The following is an 11,388-nucleotide window of genomic DNA, read 5'->3' as shown; positions in this document are numbered from 1 at the left end:
AAAGTTTACAATTAATGAATTTAAAATAAGAAAATTTATCTTTTTTTTTTTTAAATAATGTTCTCTTTAAAAAAATAAATAAATAAACTCACACTTGATTCATGTTCTGTGTAATATCAATTGAAGTGAGTACAACGACGAATCCACTGCTTTTTAAGTTATCTGAAGCTATAAATCATCCAATTTTCTAATTGTCTAAACAAATCAGCCCTTTTAGTCCGATTATTATTGTTTATTTTCTTATGTTAAAGTATCAGGTTTATGCATTGATTCACCTAAATAAAGAAACACTTCAATATAATTGCTGGTCTAAATGATGATCTTCCTCGTCCTGTTCTTCATGCCTTAAAAGACTCAAAAAGGGTGTATGAAAAAACAAAGGGAAACAGAACAGCCACATAAAAACAAAAACATATTTAAACGGATACAAAGATATAATAATGAGTGGGTTTTATGATGAAATTCGGTGAAAAAATAAAAAGTAAAAGCGGACACTGTACATTGAATATGTTATATTATATGGACCCCGAATGTCTTCTGCTATGGCAGACACATTGCATTCAAATAAATAATACTCAAGAGGACCAAGGACCACAATTTGCTGACCTAACAAAACAATTACTATAATCTAAATACAGCATTCCTGGTTATGGAAAATTATAATTTTAATTATAGGGATGTTTTTTTTCTTTTCTTTTGGAAGCATTTAAATTCAAATATTTTTAAGCAATTAGAAAAATATCAAATACTTTATCTAATATAATAAAAAACTCTAAGCAACTTGTATTTTTTTTTAAACCAAAATATTGTCGATCGAACATTAAGAATTAATCTTTTAAGATACTAAGACTAACTTAATGAATTGACCTCTTTTGATTAATATGTTTTATTCACGAGCTTAAGAAATAAGAATATATATAATTTATCAACCATGTCATTCTTGTTAGTAAACTTTAAGTAAGTTGTTGACATAACTAACAATAATATTCTCAAATCTCTCGTGTTGACATAACTAACAATAAGAAACTACCGGTTCACAATGGACAGGACCCATGTCTTAAAAGATAAAACTTGTGTAATTGTGTTGATCTTAAAAGTAATCCTAAGTCTTCAAATTTCAAAATCGTATTTGTTTGAATCGCTTGTATCCTGGAAATAGTGAGTTTATTTTTTTTTTCTGGTGAAAAAATGTAAACCAAGACACACATTAACTATGGAAGTTACCTTTGTGCATCTGATTGAAATCCAACAACGGCAGAGAAAATCCAAGGCTTAAAGATGGCAAATAACAAAGCTGATCTAAAGTCTACACTAGAGTGCGACATATTCTAGAAGCCCAGACCCATGATAGATATTTTCTATAAAGTGCTGAGAACACGAATCATGACAGATCAAATTAACATATTTTTAAGCTTGGGTACAGACAAAAAGACAAGCATATAGAGAAAAAGGCCCCACCAAAATTTACATGAAATTTATACAGATAAATAAATAGAGCAATTATGTCCTCCATATATGAATATGAAGAATTCAAAAATCAAAAGATCCCCTCCAACAATGATAACAATAACAATAATAAATAATTAAAGAAACGCAGCAAAAAAAGGTATATATGATTGAAACACATGATCACGATCAACATTAAAACTTTCCCATTCTTATGAAGAGCAGCAAAGTCCATCTTTGAAGAAGCTTTGAACATCTTGGGTGGTAGAAGTGATGAATGCAAGAACTTAATGAAGGAATCAATGTAGATACTGCTCATTCAGAAGAGGAAGGCTTGACCTTCAAACGGTACAAGAGTTTTTTCTTCTTAGAGCTTTGATTGTCAATGGTGAGAACCACTTTCCCAGGTTCACCAATTTTATAATTGCTGCAAAGCACTGGTTCTTCTGATGAAGCAACCTTTCTAGCCTTCTGGATTATCACAGTATAGCTTCCCTCTGAAGTTGGCACAAACTCTGCACCATAGCTTACATCCCACCCTATTACTCTGAGCTCCCAAGAGAGTAGGCAACTCTGCATGATCAAAATTTCAATGCATTACAAAAGGTTATCAAGGCAACTGCTCAACAATGGAATAGCTTTAGAGTAGCATTCAATTACTAATCTAACCACTTGAACTACACAAGGTTTTCATTTACTAATTTAATCCCTTGACTTATTGGGTTGAGCTTGAGCTTAAGTGCTTAACTATTTAACTCCATAAATAAATGAAATGAAAATCATTAGCTATAGATTAATGATAGGATAGACTGTTGAATTTTTTTTATCTAGGACTTCTTCGTTGTCTTCTTTGAGTTTAACAAAATTGTTGGATGCAGGATCCTCTTATTTAATATGAACTTTCTCACCGGTTTTAATGAGCTACAATATTTGAAAGAGTAATGATACACATATAGATATCAATTTGTACAATTTAATGTGTCTATCTCTCACCATCATTAATAAATATAATAAATAATATGACGAAAAGAAATAAATAATAAAAAATAATATACAATTTTGTTAAACAAAATCTTTTTCTTATTTGTATTCAAGATCACTTATTAATTTAAGTTTAAATATATTTTTAATTCTTTTATTTATTTTTAAAATTCAATTAAGTTCCATTATTTTTAAATGATTTAATTTGATCCTCTAATTTTTTTAAAAATATTTTATATTATCTTTTTGTCCAATTGACATTAATAATGTTAATAAAATTTGAAGAAATAACAATATTGAACATCATTTAAAAATTAGATGATCAGATTAAATAATTTAAAATATTTAATTTGATCTCACTATTTTTAAAATATTCAATTCAATCTTCTAATCTTTTTAAAAAAATATGTATTCAACCTTAGTAAGCATCAGAGTTATTGTTTTCTATAGCCTAGATGATAGAAAACATCAACTGAATTAGCAGCGGAAAAGGATTTTGACTCTTGGCTATATTTAGAACTGAAATAAATTAGGTCAATTATGTTTCCAATTGGAGTATAGTCTTTCCATCTTTATTTTATTTTTCTTACTTACATACTAATTTATGGTGTATTGCCCCCGAGACAAGTCTCATCTCGGGGCATGGGTCTGCCTAATTTGTCGCATGAAACATGAGAAATAGTAGGCAGCAACGTAATATTAAATTCTTGAGAAGAGAGGAATCCTAGGAAAATTCCGCATTCCAATGTCGCATTCATTGGATTCCCCCTGAATTGAAACCAGTCAATTCCGACAAAAAAACACAAAGGAAAACGAAACCCACCTCAGTAACCGGAAACTCCACGGTATGTTTTGCTGCTGGCTTCACTGTAATTTCTGTAACAGCATCGGAAATTCCAAATTCCCCATCTTTGCTTAGTCCACCATATTTAACCGGAAGTTGCTCCGCAGCAATGTATCTAAAATATCCATAGAACAAATTAAGCAACTCATTACAAAAAAAAAAAAAAAAAAAAAAAAAAATTGAGTGTATCGTGTGTTCACCTCAAAAGAGTCTCAGCCGATTTGGAAGGCCCAGCAAAGACAAACTTGCTTTTGGTTCTCTGAGTAAGAAAAGGGCTTATCATCCTGTTCACTGCCAAGTACCACCACGGTACATTGATAAACAGCTACACCAACAAAACAAAAAAAAGAATTCACATCAAGAAATTACAATAGACAATTACACATTGAAATTGCCAATACTAGTGTTGGAAATTGAAGGTAAACAAATAATTTATGATTGAATCAATATATTAAAAGCAATTTGGAGCACAATGTCAAGGCTCTATTGTCTTAAGGATTATGGATCCTTTGGCCCATCTTATGGTATTAATTAAGTATCCTTACTGATTAATAATCTTTAACGTAGTCTCTTATTTTCTATCTGTTTGACCAATTACTAATCTTCCTCAAGAACCTCACCAAACCTCCCCTTCCAACCGCATATTTAAAAGATGGATTGAATTTAGGATGGCATTAGCATAGTAATAGTATAGTACCTGTTTGGCTACAAACTCAGGATAATTATCCTGAAGCAATTGCAGGGCCTGTTTGGTAGCCTGTCTAAGCTCCCACTTAGCAGGTCCAGGAGAATTCTTAAGATCATTGAGCTGAACAATGGTGCATATCCCACCAGGTGCAAAATCCAGCTTCCTGATACTCTTCTCCAGGAACTGAATCCTCCACCTCAGAAACCTAACCCTCTTCTCCTCATCGGAGAAGGTCTTCTTGTAAAGCTCCTTGTCCTGAAACTCACCATACACATTGTAACACACGGGGTGCCCCTCCTTGTCAAAGCCATGCATGTAAACCGCTTTGGCCAAATCGTCGTCACCCAACTCCTCCAACAAAAGCTCCTCCATCCCGAACTCCTTCCTCCACCGAATCGTGCTCTTTATCATCGCCATCGCCTCCTTCACCTTGAAGTCCCTCGCGCGCAGAAACTTGAGCAGAATCACGTCGCTCCTCTCGTCCGCAACCAGAGGCACTCCCCAAATCGAAACCTCTTCGGCACTCTCCTCCGCCACCGCCGTCACGCTCTCACCTTCTTTCTCCGCTGCGGAGAAATCGTGTTTGCTGAGCGCTTCTTGAACGAGGTGCTTGAGTTCCTGCAGAGCCTTCTTCTCGGATTCCGGTAGGTCGGAGACGATGGTGCTTTCTTCCTTGAACGAGCCGGATTCCGGAATGGCCTCGTCCGGTTTGGAAACCTCGTTTTCGGTTTCGGTTTCGGTTTCGGTTTCAGCAGCATTCTTCTTCTCCTTCTCCTTCTCCAGCGAGGCTTCTTTTTCTTCTTGTTTGTGTTGTGTGTTTTTGTCCTCGGGGACAAGAACGTTGGTGTCTGGTTTGTCAGCAGGTGCCACGTGAGGGACCACTGGCAGCACTTGGTCTTGAGATATGTTTGTCTGTTGAAGTTCCTCGGCCATGGCCATGGTTAACAGTGACAAATTCTTTGGTGTGAAGAAAACAAAAATAGAAAAGAAAGAGAGAATGTGATGTGAAGTGTGAAGTGTGAAGTGTGAAGTGAAGTGAAGAGAGGGGGTAATGTTATAGAGAAGGAGCAAAGAGTGCCAGCTAGGAGGGGCGGATGTAACGGTGTTATTCCAGTGAAGGTGGGCCTACTAGCGGCCCAACAAGGGAGAATTGGATTGGAACGAAGGCAACGGTCCCATAACCCATTCACATTTGCCTTGGATACGTTAGCTGTAGCTTGGGTTGCTTTCAGTTGCAGCCAAGCCGTTGAAGCCTTCAAGCTTTTCTCTTGCCCCACCTCACCTGTAAGCTGTAATGTCTTCTAAAAACATGTGCAAACACAACCACTTCTGTTGTGCCTTCTAATTCTAACAGTTATGTTAACAATCATTACTAATAACTTCTGCTATCTGCTATGTATGATCATTATCCTTTATTATTTTTTATAAATATTATTCACTGGATTCTGTTTAAACCGAGGATCCACCCTTATTATGACAAAAATTAAATACTAATTTTAGAATGTTCAACTTTATTTTATGAATTCAGCACTAGTCTTGGATTTTTTTTTTAATTATATGTTTTTAGTCTTTTAACTTTTATTGATTTTTTTTTCTAAATCCTAAACTAATTTTTTATTATTCAAAAGCTAAAAATAAAAATGAATAACAAATTTAACAACTAAAACCATATTTAATACTTCATTTGCAGTGAACTTGTTTTCTTTTTCGATTTTCATCAACTTTTTGTAATGGTGTCCTCTTATGCGTGCCAACTGGCCTGAAAATACTAAAATATAAATTCGAGTTTTTTTTGTTATGATGAGCCCAACTCAAATATCCAGCCCAAGTATAATGGGCCCGACTCTTTATTTATTAAGATGAACCCATGTCTAATAGTGTGAAAGTTAAGTTGGGTTAACACTTAAGGTTCATGATATAAATATCACTTTTTTTTTTTTTTACAAAAAATTCTAAAATATCATTAATCTTTTTTTTATTTAATTTATAATTTTACACATTCAATATTCAATTTATTACTTTTTTTTTTTTCACTTTTTCGCACATTTTTTTCTCTATTCCTTTCGATTGTCACATGAATCATCTTGTTTTCCTTTTTTTTTTTATACCTTATCCAATATATAGTTTTAATTCTTTCAATTTTCACATTATTCTCTTCACTCCCTATTTCAGTTTTTATATACACCCAAGCCATAAAATTGGTGCATGATGATGATGATGTAAGCACGTGTAACTTTCTTTACAATGTTAAAGGTGTCCAGTTATATGTGCATTTTTTTCTTCTAATATTTCCTTCCCTTTCATACTTTCAGACCTTAACATTAAATTTAGGACTTCAAAATATACTTCTTAGAATATTAATTTTGATATTTTAAAAAGTACTTTTTAAAATAATAAAATTAATATTTTGGAAAGTATTTTTTGAAATTGTTTTTTTTACATACTTTTGAAATTGTATTTTTTTAAGTACTTTCAAAAAGTACTTTTCAAAACGTTAAACTTATTGTTACAATTTCTTTTTTGAAATTATGTAAAATAAAACACTTTCATAAAGTACTTTCTAAAATACAAATACTAGTATGCATAGGAAATTAACAAAGAGTTAACTTAAAGTATGTATATTAAGTTGTAATTGAATTGCTAGATTTGATCTAATGGTGGGGATTAGAGTTTTATTAACCAAGGTAATTTTATATTAGTTAGGAGATCAACAAAGATTTAATTTAGAGTATTAAAATTAAACAATTATATTAAGTTATAATTGAGTCACTAATATTATAATCAAACTAGTGGTGAAAGTTAAAATAATATACATGAGGTCTTTAATTCAAATTATAATTCCAATAATAATAAAAATATTAAGTTGTAACTTATAATTTAATTTGAGGAAAGTGATAAAATTTTACTCAACTCTTAACTGTATTTCATTACTTGTGTTCACTGGTTTACCCTATTTATGGTGATTTTTGTTAAAGAAAATTTATCAAATGATGTTAGAAAAGAAGTTTCAACTTGTTTATAGTAAAATTGTCATTAAAACTCAATCCTTTTATGTTTTAAAAAAAGTAAGCCTTTTCTCCTATATTTTTTTTTCCAAAGTCTCAAACTATTTAGTAATCTTATTATTATTATTTTGAAAGTTGTCAACTTGGTAACTAAAAAAAATTTCACAGAGAATTTTTGACATTGAAAAATACAACCTTGAAAAGAAAAAGAAAAGTTTATGTACCATTAATTAAGTTTGATTAGGTCGAGTTGATCTTCTTTTATTTGCTTACAATGAACTTCTAGTTTATCATCACAAAGTGAAATTATAAGTAATTACCTCACAATGACTATTAGAATATTTTGACATGAATATATCACTTAACGAAATATCTTCATTTATTATGAATAATATTTCTACTATTGAATAATAATATCTCCACACATTATCATAATACATCTTTAAGATATCATATAATATTATTTCAAAATCTAAAAATAAGATCAATCATCTATATATAAGACATGAGATATCATTTTATCATAATCTTATTTTTAACTTAAATTCCTATAATTTGAAAGTCCGAGTGTGTTTATAAATATCTTTTAATATGAATAGTTAAAACATCATCTCGTCATTAAAATACTTGTAAATTCTGATAAAAACAATTCAACCAAAATTGTTGCCCAGAAAATAAGTTGATAAAGAAAAGTAAACCTCTTAGATAACAAAATTATTTCAGAAATAAGCTCGAAAAGAGACTAGTGTGGATAACTTTAATACGTGGTTCATGGGGTATATTATTTTCAACAAACGGATTTATCTATACTACAAGATTGTACCATTTGCTGGGCTGGCTCCACAAAATAAACTATTTTCTTCGAACTTTTTATTATTTTAATTTTGTAAAATCTCCCATTCTATTTTTTCTTCTCAAAATTCAAGTATTTTAAGTTATTTTTACATTTATTAAAGTCTTGAACACATACAAATCGTGATTTTAGCTTTTCTCATACTCTGGAGTTAAAAACTAATAGATTATTAGTTTGAATAACAAAAGATCACATGATTATGGGAAATTTCAAGTCTTACTAAAAAAAACATTTGTATTCAATTCTTAGAATAAATTTCTACTAAAAATTCTCTCTCAATTGATTGTTGACTAAACTCAATTGATTCAAAAAATATTACGGGAACATCACGCATAACTAATCGTAGAAGGATAAACTAGTAAAGTTATTTATATTATAATCTATTTTTTCTGTTTCATTCAAACTAAATAATTTTATAATATTATTTCTCTTTTATTTTTCACATATTTCTCTTAAATCAAACATACTAATTTTCATTTTAATTCAATCTCTTACTTATTTTTACTCACTTATTTCTCTTTTTAGTATTTATATATCTTTTTTATTTCCCTTCATCTTATTTCGTATTTAAAATGACAACAATACACTTTTCTTAAACACATTCTCTAATTAGTTAAAATATATTAAAAAATACAAAGTGTGAGACTCTCATATTCTATTTAATTGTTTTTTTTTTAATTTTATAGTTTTTAATCAATAAAAATTAATATATTGAAGAATACGTTGTTGGTTTTCTCTTGCATATTTTTCTCCATGTAACCAAAAACATAATAAGGGTCAAGGATTGAGTGAGATGGGTGTGGTGTGGACACTGCACTGGACAGGTGGTACGTGACTCACATGCCCTGCCTGCCGTCAGGAATACGTTTGACATTTTGAATTTGATAGCCAATAATTTAATGCGCATTCAATTCCCAATAATCCTAACTTAAACTCTTACTATTACTAGATAGATAGATGTACCATGTTGTTTTTTTGACCAAAAAGATAATGAGACAATCACAATATGACCACGGTGCTACCATGTCGGCCACAACCTATTGGACAAAACTTTAGACTTCCGATTTATGTTGCTCTCAGTCCAATGCCTTTCAATTTACAGTAGTTGCATCTTTTCTCCTTTTTAACCCCTTCAATCTATATATCTATATCACATGAAATATTGAAATATTTTTTAGACGAACACACCATGCAATGCATCGATCCTTTATATGTCTGTCAAAACCTCCAAATAGAGTCCTCGCAAGTAAAACTCATGTATGGGTTTGGCTTCCAAAGATTTCTGAAGTAATGGGGCACCATGCCATGATGTTCTAGATAAAGCCGAATCATCAATTTTTGTCCAAATTAAAAAATAGTAAGATACGGCTCATTTTCAAGTACTACTTTATTAGCATTCATGTTAAACGCCCATAATCATGTGGTAAGAAGTGGCATTTCTCGGCTCTAGCATGCCACATAGTTATGTCAAAAGAATTTGGAGCTCAAGTTCATGGAGAACATTATACAAAGGTTAATTTTCACCAAAAAAAAAATATTAGACAGAGATAATTCTAAGCAATAAAAACTTATTTTTCATTACAAAGAAATAATTGAATGTATTAAGGGGAGCGAAGTGATACGATAAAAAATTACTAAACTAATTCTACCGCACCCTCGTTTTTGGAAGGGTTTTGCTACCTTTTATACGTGGACCAATAATTTATATACATGTCATTTAAGTGTGCCATGTCAAGTTAAATTTGAAGTTATAAAATTTTGCTATTAAGTCTCCCTTTTTTTCAAGGTGAAGTCCAAGAGGTGCATCATGCACCATGAATCTTTACCATTAGATGCATCTAATCTAATAGTTTATTATACACACTAAGTTTTCAAATTTTTTATTAAAATAATTTTAAAAAAAAATAATTTACCCAAAAAAAATCTATTTACGCAACTTCCACTCTTCCGTTTTCACGTTCAGAACGGCCTGTTCTGAAATCAGAACGGGTCATTCCAGATGAAAAAACAACACATGACTTCACGTTCAGAACAGCCCGTTCCAGATTCAGAAATAACACATTACCAATTAAACCAGAACGGGCCGTTCTAAAATCGGAACGGGTCGTTCTAACTACATATTTGTTATAAAAACTTTTTTTAAACAAAATAATATTTTTTTTTCATTCTACTAAATTACATTTAAAATTTAAGTATAGTTTTTCAATTGATAATGTTTTTCTATTAGAATTAGAGGTTTACATTAATTATATGTATAAATTTCTAATTCTAATTAGAAAATAACACCAAACAAAATTTTCTACTATAAATATAATTTTTTCTCATTTAAATCATTGCAAAAAATTTGTTAGTTTTAGTTTTACATCTCGACATTTTCCTCAATGACATCAAACATCCTATGAATGAAGCCCAAAACTAGGCCTAATAAACTTAAAACCCAAAAAATTTTATACTAAGACTCATTATACAAGACCAAACAATATAAACTCTTATACTATCAAATATATGAGAAAGGTGGTCATCCATGTAAAGCCCAAGTAAAGAGAACCCTAGGCCCACCAAACCCATTGGGTTCACTAAGCTCTGAAGCAATCAAAAGTCCAAAGGCCCATGAAGCCCAAAATTAGGCCCAATAAGCTTAAAACCCAAAAAGTCTTATACTAAGGCCCATAATACAAGACCAAACAATATAAACTCCTATACTACCAAATATATGAGAAAAGTGGTCATCTATGTAAAGTCCAAGTAAAGAGAACCATAGGCCCACTGTAAGACCCACTTTCCTTTTATTCTTCCTTTACTTTTCCCCCCGAACCCTGACTCTCTACTCTTGCTCTCTTTTCTCCCCATTCCTTTCAAATTCCTGATTCCTTGTGGTGGACTTGTAGTGGAAGGTGCTGATCATAGAGTAGGTGGAGCTAGCTGAACCGAAGTCATCTCGCTTTCTTCTCCATTTCCTCTCTTTTCGGTGTCCCAAAGCTCAGAATCTTTGCCCGAGGTAAGGGAAGCTAGTTCTTGTGGATTTTGGTTGCAAACAAGTTCTTGAAACTCAATTTCTGATTGATGGTTGTTGATTCTGGGTGGTGATTGCAAAAAAAAAATGGATTTTTAGGGAGTTTGGGGTTTCATTTCAAAAAAATTTGGGTTTTCTTGATTCTATGGTTGCATGTTGGAAATGAGAGGTTTTTCGTGATGCTTGATGGAAATGCAGTACTTTGGGCCGATTGCATGTGGGATTTCTTGGTTATTTTGCAGGTTTTGATGAGATTTTCGAAAGTTTGAGGGTTGCGGCTGGATATCACGTCGGGCGTAGTTCTTCGCGCCGGGCGCGTGACCATTAGAGACTCCATTTAGGCAAGCACGCTGGGCGCAATGGTGAATGCGCCGGGCGGGCTTGAGGACATGAGTCTCTGGATGGCCCTCGCTGGGCGTGGTGGAACCGCGCTGAGCGCGATATCAGTGTATGACTCAAGTTTTGAGGTTCTGGTGTGGCGCCGGGCTTGGCTTTGTCTTGCCGGGCGTGGAGACTCCATAGGAGTCTCTGCTAGAGGTGGCGCTAGGCGCAATATAT

The 11,388-nt window shown here is 32.2% G+C and overlaps 1 protein-coding gene across 1 annotated transcript; it reads right to left on the bottom strand.

The window, feature by feature from the left end:
- Positions 1–1,384: 1,384 nt before the first annotated feature.
- LOC109787810 (patellin-3) lies at positions 1,385–5,162 on the bottom strand. The gene is made up of 4 exons (XM_020346382.3): positions 3,969–5,162; positions 3,472–3,596; positions 3,251–3,386; positions 1,385–2,019 (listed from the first exon to the last, which is right to left on the bottom strand). The coding sequence occupies exons 1-4, from the start codon at positions 4,896–4,898 to the stop codon at positions 1,762–1,764; spliced, it is 1,449 nt and encodes a 482-aa protein (XP_020201971.1). The 5' UTR covers positions 4,899–5,162; the 3' UTR covers positions 1,385–1,761.
- Positions 5,163–11,388: the final 6,226 nt, after the last annotated feature.

Source organism: Cajanus cajan, chromosome 6 (genome assembly GCF_000230855.2).
Source record: "Cajanus cajan strain Asha chromosome 6, NIPB_CcT2T_4, whole genome shotgun sequence".
Taxonomy (NCBI): Eukaryota; Viridiplantae; Streptophyta; class Magnoliopsida; order Fabales; family Fabaceae; genus Cajanus; species Cajanus cajan.
Note: the sequence above shows the minus strand (reverse complement) of the source record. Positions and strands in the feature narration are given on the sequence as shown.